This window comes from Rhinolophus hipposideros (genome assembly GCF_964194185.1).
Source record: "Rhinolophus hipposideros genome assembly, chromosome: 5".
Taxonomy (NCBI): domain Eukaryota; kingdom Metazoa; phylum Chordata; class Mammalia; order Chiroptera; family Rhinolophidae; genus Rhinolophus; species Rhinolophus hipposideros.
Window position 1 is genome coordinate 46,712,084 of NC_138051.1, and position 17,834 is coordinate 46,729,917.

General features: G+C 44.5%; 1 protein-coding gene across 1 annotated transcript in view; it reads right to left on the reverse strand.

Moving 5' to 3' along the window:
- Positions 1–17,834, reverse strand: part of MYO5C (myosin VC) — an 87,489-nt gene that overhangs the window by 59,667 nt on the left and 9,988 nt on the right. The window contains exons 2-8 of the mRNA XM_081048637.1: positions 16,236–16,346; positions 12,939–13,104; positions 12,209–12,353; positions 9,136–9,292; positions 7,224–7,367; positions 5,695–5,776; positions 4,651–4,758 (exon numbers count right to left, since the gene is read on the reverse strand). Coding sequence (XP_080904763.1) covers positions 4,651–4,758; positions 5,695–5,776; positions 7,224–7,367; positions 9,136–9,292; positions 12,209–12,353; positions 12,939–13,104; positions 16,236–16,346 — 913 coding nt within the window. The remainder of the gene's footprint in view (positions 1–4,650; positions 4,759–5,694; positions 5,777–7,223; positions 7,368–9,135; positions 9,293–12,208; positions 12,354–12,938; positions 13,105–16,235; positions 16,347–17,834) is intronic.

The following is a 17,834-nucleotide window of genomic DNA, read 5'->3' on the forward strand; positions in this document are numbered from 1 at the left end:
CTGGTACATCATCCTGTCTCTTTGCCTGCGAAGCTGCCTCAGGCTGGCTGTGCTGCCGACTAACATGGTCTGGGACTGACTTTCCCCCACACTCCTTTCAGGCTCCAGTAACACCTGTGCCCAAACGGAACGAATAGTGAACAGCTCTGCAGCTGTCCCGGGTCCCTACTGCCCTTGTAGCTCCCCTCGCCCTACCCACATTGTTATAGCTGCTCCCTTCAGAAATAAACGTCCTCCTTGCATCCTAATTGGAGTGAGCCCCATGTTTCCCACTGCGTCTCTAACTGAGACGAGTAAAATATAAACTATGAATATATAATGTATTTGAACATCATGAGGAGATAAGCACATTTCCTGGAGCCAAAAAAAAAAAAAAAAAAAGGAACAAACAAGCCAGTTCCTGGGAAGGACTTTACGCCTGGCTCCTGGAAATCACAAGGGAGAACCTGCCCATTGTGAACAGCACGTTGCTGGGTCAGGATCCTGGTGCAGGAGCGAGGTGGCTGCGGGTGAGGGCCAGGTGGTAGTAGTGACACTGCGGTGAGTCATGGAGCTTGGAGATACACTCCGGCAGGTGGGGCCGGCTCCTTCAGATCGGTAGCTATACTTTTTGGTCTGCACTGGGACGGAAACTGGAATGGGGACTCACAACTCCCTCCACTCCCTCCAAGCCCAAATGCTGAGTGACAGCCACTATGGCCACCCACTACTTCTATACGAGGACACCTGGAATATTTCTTATATTCTTAAATAAGATTCTTAAATAATTTCAAAACCTAGAGAGTCTTCTCCACTTCAAAGATTAAGCAAAATCAAAGTCAAAAGATATCAGGCCAAAAATATATGGATGGCTCCAGCTCAGTCTGGGTCTGCGAATTTGCTGCCTTTCCACTTGAAGCTAATGCCTCCATCTGAAGGACAGATGCTAACAGAAATAAGCTCTGCCACCATGATAAATGACAGGTAAGTGATGAGGAAAAGCAACTAAAAATCAAAGTTTGGTCATCTTTGTTCGGCCACTTCATTCTCTGCGTGATTCACAACTAAATCACTTAACTACTCCATGTCTTCCAGAATCAACAAAAGTGAAATAACTCCAAAGCAATGATGTAAAAGGAAGAACTGAAGACCTCAGTTAAGTAATTATCAGTTAAGTAATTATCTCTAGTGAGACAAAGGCATGCAAAAGCACTATTGGCCTGAGTTAGATTTCATCAAGAAACAATGGTCAAGTTCCTGGAGACTGAGTGTCTATTTCCAGGGTGTTCTTTCTGTCAGAGACCTAAACACCCAGGCAAGGATCAAAGGATGAATTCAATGAGAATCAGCAGGAGAAGAAAGGCTTTTGAGCAAAATGCTTCCCCTTCTGCTTCCTCACAGGGTAATTGTGGTTGGTACCTCAGGAGCAGAATGGGAAGGGACAGTGAATAAAACTCTGCATCAGGCTCTGTCCCCAGTACTTCCCACTGTCCTCTCTATAAGGCTTACAATAACTATGTGAAGTAAGTACTAGTATTATTCCCATTGGACATGGGGAAACTAAGGCATAGAAGGGTTAGGGAACTGGCCCCCAGTCATACTGGCTATGTCATATCTAAGCAGAATGTGAGTTTATGAAGCCCTCTTAGCTTTACCCCGTGTGTCTAATATGGAAGCCCTCTGAAGACCCCGTGCCAGGCACAGAAGTTTGCAGGCTCCAGAGATCCACTTATTGGGCATGTTGTGAAGTGGATTTGTGTGTTGAACTAATGACCTCACTGCTAACTGTGCCCATTTCTTTACACTGTTTCTATAACAAAACACAGGAATGGACACATCAACCAACAACTACTAATTCAGCAGTCACATTTTTAAAAAGGGTGATCTGCCCAAGTGGAAGCCTATAGAAGATTCAAGTTAGGCAATCTGCCCTTGAGGAGGTCCCATCTAAGATAGATAACACCGAGACACAAACAAGAAGACACGGCCAATGGGACAAGCAGTATAAACACGGCATTCACATTGTTAGGAGATGCGCTGTTAAATGGAACTTTCTGAGATGATAGAAATATTCTATATCCGTGCTATACAATACAGAAGCTATTACCCACACATGCTGAGGAGCACTCAAAACATGCCTAGTGCAACAGAGGAAATGAATTTTTAATTTTATTTCATTTTAATTAAAGTGAAATGTAAACAGTCGCTTGGGGCTGGTGGCCACTGGATTGAACAGCACAGGCTTAGAGACCACAAAATCAAGTCATAGCATGAGGTCATTGGTTGTGGGGGGTCACAGGAAGATGTCAGTCTCAAAGTTACAGTGAGGTCACCCTGTTCCCGGCATGAATCCCCTCCACAACAGTAAATGGACCTCTGGAGCCTCCTCAAATTTCCTTTCCTGGCAGGGGGTCACCAAGGGACTTCCAAGTGTAGACACACTGGGGTGAAGCTAAGACGGTTTCATGAACTCCACAGGTCTTCACATATTGCAAGAAAACTCTAAGGAACTCATTGACTATTCTCACTCTATCGTCTAGGACAAAGGGCAGCAAATGTTTTCTTATTAGGCTTTGCAGGCCGTGTAGATGATGTCACGGTTACTCAACTCTGCGTGAAAACAGCCATAGATCATACGTACATAAATGAGTGTACATAGTTCCAATAAAATTTTATTTACAAGTATAGGTTGCAATCTGCCAACCTTTGGTCTAAGACATTTTTTAGTGATTCATGCAGTGAAGTCATACTTTTGTTCAGGGTTTACTGATACCTAATATAGCATGTCACAGTTGATAAACCATTTTAGACATTACCTCTTACCCTCACTACGTCCCTAACGGCTACTGCTACTGCGGTGGGTACTCCAGAGATGGCCCCAGAGCACACCACTCCCGGCAGCCAAGCCCTGCGTAGCTCCCTCTCGTGAGTCGTGAGTCTGGGCTGGCCCTATGACTTGCTTTTGATTCTTAGCACATGGCAGTAGAGCGGCTGCATTACCTCTGAGTTTGGCTCATAAAAAGTCCTGCATAGCCTGTTGGAACTGGCTCTGGGAGAAGGTAGCCACAACACGTGCAGTCCATCCACCCTGAGGCCAGCATGCTGTGAGGAGGCCTACATGGAGACACAGAGAAAGGCCCACCCAGCCCCCAGTAGTTCTAGCCATCCCAGCCCATGTGAGAGAAGACTTCAGAGGATCCAGTCCCTGCCACCATCCTACGAAAGTCCCCAAGCGAGAAATGCCCAGCTAAGCCAAGTCCACCTGGACTCACAAGAGATAATAATAAATTACAAGACACTAAGGTTTGCAGAACAGCAACAGATAATTGGAACAACTAAATATTCTCATTATTATCCCAGTGTACAGATGGCAAAACTGATGCCCAGAAATAATAATTGACCTGTACGAGGCCAAAGACCTATTTTATGACACATGAAATAATTGGAGCAAATACATAGCAACAGATAATTAAGTATTAAATTGTGAGGTTTAATGGCCAATGCACAGGCTATCTGAGGAAAGAGACGTCATTGGGCTAACGTCTTTGAATAGCAGGCTTGGTGGAAAGTAAATGTATGCAGATCCCACCGCAGTCCTGGCATTCTGCCAGCCATGCCCACTCACTTGCTGAGCTGCCTCTCTGGTCTCACACTGATTGGAAGCTTTGACTGGCAGTTACGTGTGGGTGCCTAGACTAATGCACAATGGGAAAGACAATGACTATTTTTATAAATCATTTGGCAGACAGTCTTTCCAAACATGAGCTCCATGTGGGAAAGGCAAAGTGAAGAAAGACTGGGAAGAGGACCTGGTTCACCTGCGTCAGCCTCCTAGCAATTGAAAAATGTGGTTTTCCATATAAAAATGAGCTGTTTCAGACTCTGCAAATGTCAGTGCAAATGTCAGTTCCCCTCTGTACTAGCCAAGTGACCTTGAGTAAATCACTTATCATCTCTGTGCCTCAGATTCCCTTTTAAAAATGCAGGAAATACCAGTGTCTAGCTCATAGGGTAAATACAAGGTTTCAATGAGTTAATATGGGTAATAAAGTACTTGGGACAGTGCCTGGCACACAGCAAGCACCACATAAGTGTCCATATTTTGTCATCATCAAGATAGCCATGAAGGTCATGTGGAGTCAATACGACGCTCCTGAACCGAGTTACAGCCCAGGCCTCTCCCTGCAAGCCAGTGAGCCTGCGAGGAGCCTGAGAGCAAAGGAGCTGACTTCTAGACCTTTTCAGGGAAAGGCACAGTCTTGACCTCTTGTCCTCTAAATATGACCTGATTGGCTCATTCTGAAATTAGGACTTACTAACAATCTTCAGAATACATACATACTGGGCATCCTTGCCTTTTTAATTATTTTTTTAAATTTTTATTGGGGAAAATTGGGGAACAGTATGTTTTTCCAGGGCCCATCAGCGCCAAATCAAGTCGTTGCCCTTCAGGCTAGCTGTGGAGGGCGCAGCTCAGCTCCAAGTCCAGTCGCCATTTTCAGTCTTCAGTTGCAGGGGGCGCAGCCCACCATCCCATGTGGGAATTGAACTGACAATCTTGTTGTTCAGAGCTCGCGCTCTAACCAACTGAGCCATCTGGCTGCCTCTTTACACTTTTTATTATTTTTTAAAAGAAAATGGCCATACTTTGGACAGGACGTTTTCACCTACCCAGGAGTGTGAAGGTCTTCTGAGTCTCCACCATGTCGGCCCTGTCATTCACACCCTCAATGACAGTGCTGCCTCCCATTCTTGTATAATTAAATTCTTCCGCACTTCCTGAAATAAAAAATAAGATTTCGATGTCTGTAACAATAACTTGGAATGCATGTTCATCAAGAGAAGGGAAGTTCACACTTAAGCTATATTGAGCATTTTACACACATTATTCCATTTATTCCTTAGAATTCTGCATTACAGACTCAGAAGTTGGGGCTCAGAAGTGACTTGTTCAAGGTCCCAAAGCTGATGGCAGGGCAAGAATTTAAACACAGGCCGGACTCCAAAGTTTATGGTGTTTGTTCCCCCACCTGACAATTTTATACAGCTTTTGGTGTCAAATTTCTGTACAAATGTCTGTGTCACAGACATTTTTACTAAGGTTTATTAAATGTACACTAAAAGCACTCATTCAAGGTGTACAATTTGATGAGTTTTGACATACGTATACCCTTTGAAAGCCATCGCCCCAACAAGATGATGACCTCAGGTACATCTAATACTTGACCCTTCAGAAAGCTCTTCCATGTTTGCTATTCATGTTCTGTTTAGCAGACAAGGCATGGATATTATCTTCACGTGACTTCATTATGACTACAAATAAGGCTGACCTTGAGTCATCGAGGAAGTTCAAATTATGATAGGGGTACTCTGTCTCAGAAGACAGGAAAATATGTCACACATGTTAGAAAAACGACCATCCAAGGAATTCAAATAAAAAGAAAAGTTTGGGGACGTAGAGCACAATTACCCATGGGCTTTGAAAAGAACCCTGGGGTTTGGAGGGTTCCTCCCTCCCTGGACCCACCCCACTCCCAGCCCTATTTTGTCTCTTTAGTTAGAGGCATCAATTCTATCCCAAAACTCAAGGATCTTATGTCTTTGGGCAGAATATTTTTTAAGTGATATTACTATAAGAAGAAGAAGAAGAAATTAATCTAGAATTTAAACCCCTACATAAAAGAGAGACTCTCCCACACACCATCCATCACATACCCAATTTAAGATGTTTAAATTCCGACTGCTGTGAGGATGCACAAAGCTGATAGAAAATGTGGTAATTTCGTTCATTTTCCGACTGTAAAAAAAAGAAAAGTCCCAAAATTACACCAACCTTTTATAAGTGAAAATGTGAAGTTTTTAACCGGAAGGTCTTAGGTGGCTAATCTGGATTGACAATTCTGCTCTTAGGGACCTTGACACCTACGTGTGTGTTTTGCTGTGGTCAATAATGCTATGACCCAACCTGTTCCCCTGTGCTGGCTCACAGGTGGGCCCTTCCTCTCACAGAGGGAGAAGTGGTGGCCCAAGATTGCCCCCAAATAATGACCCCAGGGAGGATGTTATTAAAGGAAAACATTCTATGAAATGGGAATAATGTAATTCATACTTACTGAAATTTTAAAGAAACTCCTCACAATACAAGGCTTATTGCTACTCTCCTTGTGGGCCAAAACTATGAGACTTTTCTCCATTTTACTGACAGAAGAGTCTTTCTTAAACTCCCCCTGACTAATTCTAATCCCATTCTCTTCCTGATAGAAAAGCCAGTCTAACAGCTTTGTCTGTTTCAAACAGCTTCTGTGTCCTAGAAAGACAAACTTGATTTTTAAATTCTAACGATTTTTTAAGTGCCCCAAATTAAAAATCATAACCTTTTCTCTAGGTCATACAACTTCACTGATATTGTACCTATCCATGAATTTTGTTTGTTTTTTAGTACAGAGGTTCCTCAAAAAATTAAGAATAGAGCTACTATATGACCCAGCAATCCCTCTTCTGGGTATCCACCCAAAAGTCTGAAAACACTTATTGGTAAAGATATATATGTACCTCTGTGTTCATTACAACATTATTCTCAATAGCCAAGACACGGAAACAACCTGAGTGTCCTTCGACAGATGATTGGGCAAATAAGATATGGCACATGTATACAACGGAATACAATTCAGCCATAAGAAAAAAGATGAAATATTGCCATTTGCAACAACATGGATGGATCTTGAGAGTATTATGCTAAATGAAATAAGTCATATGGAAAAGGACAAGAACCATATGATATTACTTATATATGGGATATAAAGCAAAAAGCAACAAATAAAACAAATATGCAAATAAACAGACAAAAATAACTCATAAACACAGACAACAGAATGGTGGCTACCAGAGGGGAGAAGGAATGGGGATAGGATGAAGAGGGTAAAGGGGGTCAAATATAAGATGACAGAAGGAGATTACACTTCAGGTATGAACATGTAATACAGAATACAGATGTCATATTAAAAAGTTGTATACTTAAAATTTACATAATGTTAACCAACGTTACCCCAATAATTTTAATAAAAAGTAAAGTAATAATAATAATAATTGTTTTTAAAAAAACAGAAAAAAACCAAACTGCAAATGAAAGCTAGGAAAACTCTTCAAGTCACAGAACAATGTAGGTTGTCTAATGAGTATGTAAATTGAAACAATACTTTAAAAGTTGGGGAAAAGGAAATTTAACTAATATTTTTTATCCTTACTTGAAAGACAACTCTGGATTTCTCCAGCAGGTAAGTTCTCATGTTGGCTCCTATAATTTGATTTCTCTCATCAAAACTGATTTCCGTGTATTTCCCAAACCGACTACTATTGTCATTGCGGGTGGTCTTGGCATTTCCAACAGCCTACAAAACATAGAACCCTCTTTAAATAACAACATTAAAAAGATCTTTGCATCAATATTATTGGAGCAGTTTCAGTAAAATCCAATTATGTATGCGGCAAGGTCTGATTAGTGAGAGAGGTCGGGGGCGTGGGCCAAAGCAGCCCGAAGGTTACAGGGAACATGACACACCTTCAGCCTGCCATTCAAGGCTCTCAATCTTCTTGGGAGACACTGAGCAGAACCAGAAAGAGTACAGCTGCTGGTTTTTCATGGCCCTAGGTTCCTATTTTATTATCTGTGTGATGCTAGAAAGGTTATTTCATCTTTCCAGGTCTCAGCTTCTCTGTCTGTAATATGGGGATCTTGCAGAGTTGGGAGGATTCAATGAAGTAATATAAAGTGCCTCGACTCATCCATGCTCCAAGAATGCTCAATTAAAAGTCCACATCCTTCATCTAACTTTTATTACTATCCTTAGCCCTTACGACGTCCACACTCTAACTTTCTACTCAACCAAAAATCTACCCTCTACCATCCCTCCCACACTCTGAACATGATTTTTGCTTTTTAGTTCTACTCTTGAATTCCATTTCCTCTGCCCATCCTCTCCCCCTTCCTGAGCACCCTGAGGAAGTACCCTTCTTATGTACACACAGTGTACTTCCTGCCCCGGTCATCATACTTCATTACAATATATATTTACTGATCATCTGCTATGGGTCATGTGCTCGGTAGGCAAAGGTGAACCAAGCAGACGTGGTCCTGCCTTTGTGGAACTTACAGTCTAGTGTGCAAGACCAACTCTAAACAAATAATCACACAATATTATCCACTGTGCATTTACCTAGGCAGTGCCTCTTGGCAACTTTTCTACTGCTATCTTGGATTATGATTTATGTTTCTATTTAACTTTAAAATATGCTTATGTTAGAGGAGTTTTAAAACTTGGGGATTGGGTCTTATTCTTTTCCATTACTTCTCATATTATCTGGCACAGTGGCTAAAACAAAACAGGTGGTCTGATAAATATTCATCGAGGATTTTGTTTTGAGAAAACAGGGCCAAGAGGTCTAGGAATTTAATGCTCTTAATTGTTGTACTTCAGACTAAATCCAAATCAGTCCTCTTCCCATTTTGTGAGGCAGCCAGAGCTGGCCTTTGCCCTGCCTGTTACCTGAGCCTTCCAGATGCCCCTTCTTCCTTGAGGGTTGTCCCCTTACCCCTGGGTGCTATCATGGCTGGCCTTGCCCACACCTCTGATCATCAGTGTTGTGCTGATGAATCAGATGGAGGAAAGGGAAAGAAGAAGAGTCTTGATATGTGGCATTTGCCAATTTCTAGGGTGTAAAGTCTCCCACTGTGACTGATTTCAAGCTACCATAGGTTTAACAATAGCATGTAAAAATATTACTGAATATTTAACAATCAGCTCAGTTGGTACCCACTGGCTGGAGAACTCCACTGGTTTCAGTGCACCAGCAGTGTCTGTGGTAGAGGAAATTTCCCCTGGGATATAAATGTAAACAGGGGACTCCTGAAATCTGATGATAGAATTTCTAGCCCAGCAGGTGGAAGAGGAAAGTCTTGGAACCGCCATCTCTGCCCCAACCACCTTTCAAATCCCAGGAGAACAGAATTCCAGGCTCTGACACACTCATTTCTTTGGTCCTCAAAGGGCGGGAAGTACAGTTAGTCAGGACAACACAGAGATAACCTACCCACCTGTCTCTCCATCACCTCCGCCTCTGCCTTTGATCCCGCGCCCCACTCCAGCACAGGGTACCCACCTCAGTTATGGGGTTTGACGCCAAAACCTTCTCCTCCACTCGAGAATTACTGCTCGACTTGCTGACGGTGGCAAAGTACCTCATGGCATAGCGAGCAGACACTGTCTTTCCAGCACCCGACTCCCCGCTTACAATTATTGACTGATTTTTATTGTTTCTAGAACAAACAAATGAAAGGACTTTTTAAATGCTCATTTCTTCCTATTAAAAAGGCAACATATACTCATTAAGAAAAATGCAGGCAAGCTGGAAGAAGGGAGACTTTGTTTCATCACTCTAAAACAACTGTTCTCAGCATTCCAGTGAATTTCCTGCTCGTCTTTTTTCCTATGGGATCATGCTGAACACACGTTTGTTTCCTGCTACGTATCTCCTGTGTTGAGCGTCCCCAAGAGTAATTCAACAATCCACTAGGAGGACTCACAGGGCTCAGCACTGAGTCGTACCCATGGCTAAGATTTATTACACCAAAAGGATACAAAGCAAATCAGCAAAGGAAAAAGGCACATGGGGTCAAGGCCAAAGGAAGCCAGGCGTAAACTTCTAGGCGTCCTCTCCCAGTGGACGCACTAATTTTCTCCAGCAGTGGAATGTGACAACACGTAAGAAATGATGTCTACCAGAGAAGCTCATTAGAGACTCAGTGCCCAAGGGTTTTATTGGGGGCTGGCCCCATAGGCATTCTCTGTCTAGAAGACACCAAACTCCTAGATGCCTGGAGGAAAGCAGATGTTAGGCGCAAACCACATTGTTTACACAAACAGTGTAAGCTTAGGTACCATGAGCCACTCTTATCAGTTAGGACACGGTGGGAACCTTCCTGAAATCCAAATTCCCAGCGGACAGTCATGTGCCAGCCTTGCTAACAAGCCTCTGAGGAGAGCAGTCTCAGGCCTATGTCAACTCCTTTCTGCATAGTCCCACTTAAACATAAAAACATTTTAAAGGCATTATTTGGAGAGAAATTATTCAAAATATGCCTGAGAATGCATGTACTGCAAGCCACTGTTATATAATTTAGAGATCTTAAAAAGTGCATCAAACTTTTCACGTCATAAGATTATGATGGTAGAACCTTATTATAATGCCATCCTATGTATCTAGCACCACTTACATGCCAGGGGTTTTTTAATACTTTACAGGGATTCTCATCGAAGCCTCAAAAACCCTATGCCACATATATCCATTTCACAGATGAGTAAAACAGTGACTCAGAGCGGCAAAGCGATTTGATGGAGGGCACAGGGCACAGAGCCTCCTTTGTGATCACGGGAGAGGACCTGAGAGAGAGCTCCTGCTGCACACGAAGAAGCTAAGACCCTGAGGTGAACGATGTCCCTGAGTCCTTCAGCCAGGCTGGGTTATTAACGCCAGGCTCGCCTGGTCCCAGTCTACCATCAACAAGTCCAGCCTGTCTTAGGTTTGTTCTGCTATTACAGTTAGACAGGCAGACCTCCATAGAAAACTGGCTCTTCAAGCTTGAACCTGGCTCAGGCCTGCAGCTCCAATGAGCTCATACTGCTGACGCCCTGCCCCTCAGGCTCTGAGCCAGGGACTCTAATCACGCAGATGCCCTGGAGACCGCCAGGGAGCCCCGGCAAATCCCAGAACCACAGGGGATCGAACAAAACTTGCTGCTGCAGAAACCAAGGTAATTGGTTATTAAATGGTAATTCACTACGCAACTTGTATCTGCCCCTTCCTTCCTAGGGACCGTGCCCAATTTTCAGTGGGCCTACTGCTGCCCATATAAAAGACTACATTTCCCAGCCTCCCTTGTGGTTAGACACAGCCATGTGAGTAGGTCCTAGTCAACAAGCTATGAGCAGAAGTGCTCCGTGGGGCTTTTGGAAAGTCTCCTCAACCAGGAAGGGCACAACCTTCCCCTGGAATACTGTTATCTAGAATATGGAGGAGATGGCTAAGTACCATCTTGGTCCTGAGGATGAGAGTCTCGCCGTAGGGACAGGGGAGCAGGAAGCTACCAGGTCCCTGATGACTCGGTAGAGATGCCACGTTAGCGCTGGACTGCCCATCAGACTTCTCTGCAGGAGAGAACCGCACGCTTCTATCTTGGTGAAGCCACCATGATTTTCCCTGCTGATAAGCAGTGGAGCTTGGAATGGGCACTCTCTGAGCATCTAGCTCCCACAGGAGGACACCGAAGCTGAGGGAGATGAGGTGCTGTGTCCTGGGTTATGTGGTAAATAATGAGCAGGTCCAGGTGCCTTGCTGCAGGTTTCTGTGAAATGAAGTGATGACAGCGCAGTCGGCTTCGACAGGGTGTTGCAAGACTCAAAGAAGCCCACTGTCTGTGAAAGATTTTTTGCAAACTGTAAAAGGATCTGCAAAGATGGTATTTCTATTCTTCATACTTTACAGATGAGGGATTGAAGTCAAAAGAGGACAGTTATGGGAAAGAGAAATGACACATGGAGTCAAAACATCAGAGTGCAAATCCCAGATCTGCCTGTTACGTGCTGGGTGACCTTGGGCAGATGACTCTCAAATCTGTTTATTGCCCTGGCATCTTCATTATGGGCTATTCTGAGGGCACCCAAGATCATGTACAGGAATGTGTGCATGGTTCTTGGTCCACAGGAGGCTTTTAATCAATATTTGCTAGCAAAACAACTCCACAAGGCCACACAAAAAACAAGTGGCAAACCCGGGATAAAACCTCAAATCTCTCACAGTTGAAATCTACCACTAGACTCCACTGCTTTGGATGGGTAAAAAAATCTCAAAAGTCTCACAGAGGAGAAAAACTCAATATTCCTCCAATCTAACATACTGTAAGAGAAGCATGTGGTATTCCTACATTGAAAGGACCGACTTTGGACGACTTAGAAGGAACAAACCCAGGAAACTCGGTGTAGACAGGTCAGTTACACATAACAGTCATTTGCTGCTCAGTACAGGCAGTCTGCTCTACCAAGTGGCCCCTCTGGTCTGATGGGCACTTTTGATGACGTCAAACCAGATAGACGTATGTCTCCTCTCCACAGTGAAGACCCAGGAAATGCAGGAGCACTGGAAGAGCAAGAGGAAGCCCCGCCTGGCAGGAGACTACCTGGCCATCTGCTTGTATGCCTCTTCTGCCACGGCAAATATGTGTGGGTCCATATCGCCCATGTTCTGCCCGCTGTAGGCGTGGATGATGGCATCTCCGTATATCGGCAACTGCTTATAGGGATTCATGGCCACCAAAATGATTCCTGAGGAAACATGTTACATACAGTGATGGGATACTTACTGTCAGCCATTTCTCCAGGTTCTTTTGATAAACACCAACTCTGCCACTCATTAAACCTTCTGGGTGACTTTGGGCAGGTGACATAATGCTTTGAATTCAGTTTCCTGCCAATGCCACCTACATTTCTGGGCTATGCTGAGGGTTCGATGAGATGACAAGTGGGATTGCCCTAAAACTGAGACATTTTTGCAATCCTCAGTGTAAATATCGTGATACTATCATTGTCTAAAATAAATAATATATTTATCAAGTCCACTGAGAAACTCGAACACAAGCTTGATCCACATACATGTATATTTTTCTTGGTAGTCCAGTCTTAGTTCCTGTTGAAAATTCTTCCCACCTAGATACTTCCTTTTATATATACAGACTCTAAGATCAAAGGTCCTTTTAGACAGAAATTGGGCAAATGTTTATGTGTTATTACACATTCCGACAGATGTCAACATTTATAATATAAATGTGACATAAAAGTAATCAGGACACTCTAGACAGTAAGCATTAAGTTTCCATGCCATTCCTGCTCTCCTGGAATCACCCTCCTTACCGCTGTAGGTGTAAATGAGCTTAGATTCTGCAAAGCGGATCCTGAGATTGTGGAGCACTGCGGGCTCATGGAGATAGCTGAGGGCCGTGAGGTCATTCTCACCCACGAGGATGTCAGGGTTCCGGAGCGGAGGCAGAGATTCTGGATCAGTGGGGTAATCCAGCTCCTGGGGACCAAGGTTAAAGGAAAGTTCTGGACGTAGAAGATTTTTGGTGTTTCTGCTGAACCACTGTCTTCTGTCCTATCTACACCCCTTTGGAGTGATCCCTGACACTCTGAAAAGCACACTTATGTACAGCAGTGAGAACATAATCTTCATGGCTGACTTAAAAAGTGGGAACCAGGGGACCAGGGTATTGGCTGTGTGCCCTATGACAAGTTATTCACCCTCTCTGGGCCTCTCTTCTCTCATCTGTGAAAAGACTGGCTAGACCAGGTCATAGGTCCTCAAGGGGTGACAGGGAAGCCATGTGGGCACGGACCTGGGTGTCCCTTCCCTGATCCTACCACAGGGGCTCCACTTGTATATGGTTTACATGTTGGGTGTGATGGAAGCTTTGGTTTGAAAACAGGGTGCTGCTGCTAAAATGACATGATGACCCCAGGTCCCTTGCAGCTCAAAGGTTGCCGAATCTCTATTGAAAGTTGACATGTTTCGTGATAAGAAGTGTCTGAAGGGGTCTGTGCTGGTGGCCTGTCTGGGAGAAGGTACAGTGCAGTGACTCCTGTGTGCTGCTGCCCCGTGTTCCCGGGGTCCACGGCTCCCCCTGCAGGGCTGCCTGCTCCTGTCCTCCTCAGCCGGGGCTGAGTGACTTACAAGCTGGCCTCTCTTCTGCCCGATTTTACAGTGTTCCTAACGTAGCTGCCTGAGCAGAATGAAGGCCAGGTTAGCATGCCTGTGGTGTCCATGCCACAGACGACTGAGCCGTCGGAGCATTAAGGGACCTTGTGACGACCACCTGTTCTAACTTCCTTCACTTTCATTTCACTTGGCGTAGTGACTTGAGCGAGGTCACCTGGCAAGCTTGTTTCCCTCCTACCTTTCCAGGCGGCCTTCCTTTTATACCTGGTCCTGGACCAGCTCCACAAGGTGATTCAGCTGCCCCTTAAGAGTGCCCACTGTCCAGACCCTATGCCAGCGCTCAGCACTGGTTGTTTCATTTAATCCTCAAAACTGCCTTTGAAGCAGGACATGAGTATGCTACCAGTTAAGAAGACAGGTTCAGGAAGGTTAAATTCTTTGTCCAAGGTCACACGGTTACTATGGGTCTGACTGGCTCTGAAGCTTACGTCGTGATGCCTCCTATGAACGCTTAGAGTTTGGTTTGTTGATTGCTTGGTCTGTTTTGCAAAAGGAGAACAGCTCAGGGAAATCCAAGACAACTGGACATGAGTCCTTGTAGCAGCTGCCTGCTTACAATTATATCCGTAGACCTCCCCCAAGCAGAATATTCTTCGTGTACACACTTTTACTTTGAGAATGAAATCAAGAAAAATGCTGTTTACACGTAATTTTTATAGTCCCTGAGTTTTTCTGTTATCTGCTTTTAAAAAATAGCCTCCTTTTCCAGGTAAGCCATTGTGTGTGTGTGTGTGTGTGTGTAAGAAACAGAGGGCGAGAGAGAGAGAATGACAAACAGAACAGACAGTCTTGGGGAGAGGAAAGAAATGTGAAGAACATCAGATTGACAGTCAGAGGCAGAGATGCCATGTTCCTACACAAAGCAGGCTCTGTCCTTCGTGGTATAGACAATGGGTTAAGTTACAGAGCAGTTTGGCTGCCTGCCATCTTACCTGCCTCTTTCCTCCTCCTCTGGGCAGCTGGTTCAGGGCCAGGAATGTTGCCACCTGAAGCCCTGCTGATATTATTAAAGCAGCAAACCATCACTGCAGCTGCTGTCTTGAGATTTTTCTCCCAAAGCCATCTGATCCCTAATCATAACCTTGTCTGTGGCCAGGAGGTTCTGAACAAATGCTGCAAGAAGTTACGGATTGGAAAGAAAAGGCTGGATGGAAGCCAGGATCCTCTCACTATCTCTCTTGCATTTGAACATGCATACCTGGATTATCTCACTGGATCTTCAGCAGCCCTCCTTGTGATGTTGTGTCATTATTAACTCCATTTTACATATGGCAAAACTGAGCGGCTCACTGTCACAGACTTAGCAAGCGGCTGTGGCAGATTTGAATCCAAATGTCTTGATTCTGGAGGATGTGCCCTTAATCTCTATGTTCATCTCCCTTCCTAGTATCCCAGGAAATGACTCCCAAATCCACCATACTCTGCTTAGAAATACTGTGTCGTCTCTCTACAGAGGCCATTCACATGCCTTGGAAATCCCAGCATTTTAATATTCATATGATATTCCCCAGAACAACTCTGGCACTGAGATGGATCACAAAGCCTCTGTCCAGCTCTGCACCCAGATACTTGATTCTGAAAAAGTAAGACCACCCTCGCTGTGGATCCAGTGGGATGTCATTAGTGCTATTCAGGGGAAGGACGACTCATGGTGGATACCTAAAGCAAAGACAAAATCTGCAGAAGCTGGTCATCAAGACACACCCCGCCTTTGAGAGGTCCTCCTTGCCAGCGTACTCCACCACGGGAACAACTGCTCATCTTTCTGCTCATCCTTCGTCTCTCCCTCACCACACCAGCACTGACAGGTCCCTCAAAATGTCACACAAAGCCTAGCATTCCTGTCTTCTTGTCCCGTCTCCCGTTCCTTTCCTAATTGCTCAGTCACACTCCCTTCTGGAAGCCCCAATACTTACATGTTTCTATCCATCCAAAGCCTGACTCGCTCTCCCTCTGTCCATCTCTCACACCTCCCTCTACCTTTCTATTTTCAGTCTCCCTCCTCTATTTCTTTCTCTTCCCATCCTGATGGTTTTCTCTGTCATTTTATGCCTTGGGATCGAACTATTTCCCTCCCAGTTTCTTATCTTTGCCCAGTCTCTGTGCTGAGACCCATGAAACCAAAATGGCTGATCACCTTTCCCCATTCTCCCAACACTGCTGAACCCCTGGAAATGCAGCACAAGGAACAGACCTGTCTACTGCATCTCATCACAGAGAGAGGCCCGGCTAAGGTCAGGCACTTTTCACCTTCATTAGGGAGCTTGGGGTGGGTGGGGAGAGAAGGAGGAGTGGTACAAACACATGAATGGCCGTTGGAAGTGCCCTCTCATGTGCCTTCCCCTGGGCTGCTCCCACAGGGACCCTCCGCCCCCCCCATATTCTCCATTACCCTATCATACATCATGGTAAGTATGGCCAGCAAGGACCCTCACCGTTCCATCCTCCAGGAGCAGTCGCAGGACTTTGTCACCGACTCTGTAGTCCTTTGCTATTTCAGCAGATTTCCAAACTTCTTCAGGATCAGGAATCCAAACCCTGTTGTACTGACCAACACAGTAAGACAGGCTTAATTTTAGCACTTTAAAAACAAAACACAGATTATTTGGTGATTAGAATCAGGGAGATTTCTTTCTGTTCACTGGGTCAGTTTCTTCATGAGGAATACGTTTACTTAATTTTTGCTTGTGAGGCGATCTTTAGTGTATCTATTAGGTTGGTTGGTGCAAAAGTAATTGCAGTTTAAAAGGCTAAAAATAATTGCAAAACCGCAATTACTTTTGCATCGACCTAATACAATGTACCAGGCCCGGTAGCTTCATTTCGTAGGCAAAGGAATTCCCAAAGCCTCCTGAATACACCTTGAAAACTGAGAGCCTGGGAGTGAAAAGGAAATTCATGAGTGCCTTGAAAGGTAAGATCTGAGTGCTGTTTAAAAGATTTGGAATAGAGGATCTGGTTTACCACTGATAGACTAATGGAGCTCTGGGCCAGACACTTAACTTCTTGTGTCTCATTTTTCTCATCCATAAAATGGGTACAATACTTATCTCAGAGGTTTGCTGGGAGATTAAATTACACTATGTACCTGAAAGCACTTTGCGAAATGCTATGCAAGTATTGTTATAACTGCATTATTACAGCCTTATCACACGGGCCAGTAGCCAAGGATTCCCACTGTGGGAAATGTGGAAGTACAGATGTAGCTGCCCAGCTCAATTCCCAACAAGCAAGTGGTACACCTTGCTCCATGCTGATGGGCAAGTCTTTAGGCAGAACCACGCTGCTATGTGCTTCTGAACTGTGTCCCTTCCAAAACTGTTATGTTGAAGCCCTAAACCCCAGCATGCCTCTATTTGGAGATAGGGTCCTTAAGAGGTAATTAAGGTTAAATGAGATCATAAGGCCCTGCTCTGATAGGATTAGTGTCCTTAGAAGAGACACCAGAGAGCTCCATGCACACTCTCTACCTGTGTGCACTGAAGAAATGTGAATACACGTGAGAAGGCAGTCGTCTGGAGAAATCCTCACCAGACACCAGTCTGTGAGAAAATAAATGTCTGTTGTTCCAGTACCCAGTCTGTGGTATACTGTTATGGTAGACTAATACAGATGTCTAATAATTCACACAGTAGAAAGGGGGCAGTCTCACTTCAGAATTTATCAGTGGTACCTCAATGCCGACCAAAATAAAGACAAGGTGACAGCCATATGCTTATACTGCAGCTGTAGTCATAGGGTCCCACGATGCATTCCTCTCTCTCCTCTCGGCATGCTGTCTGCATCCTGCCCTGACTACGTTCACTCTTCCACCTAGACCTCATATCTAAGTCTCCTGCAACAGTCTGTTCATTCGTCTGTCTGCCTTCTCATTCATTCATTCATTCATTCATTCATTCATTCATTCATTCAATAAGCACTTGCTACACATCTATTATGTACATGTTTGGCACAGTGCTGGGTTACCAAAAAGGAAAGGCAGCTTCTCTTCGTCATCATGGTTTTCCTACTAACCCAGCCAATCACTCACCTGA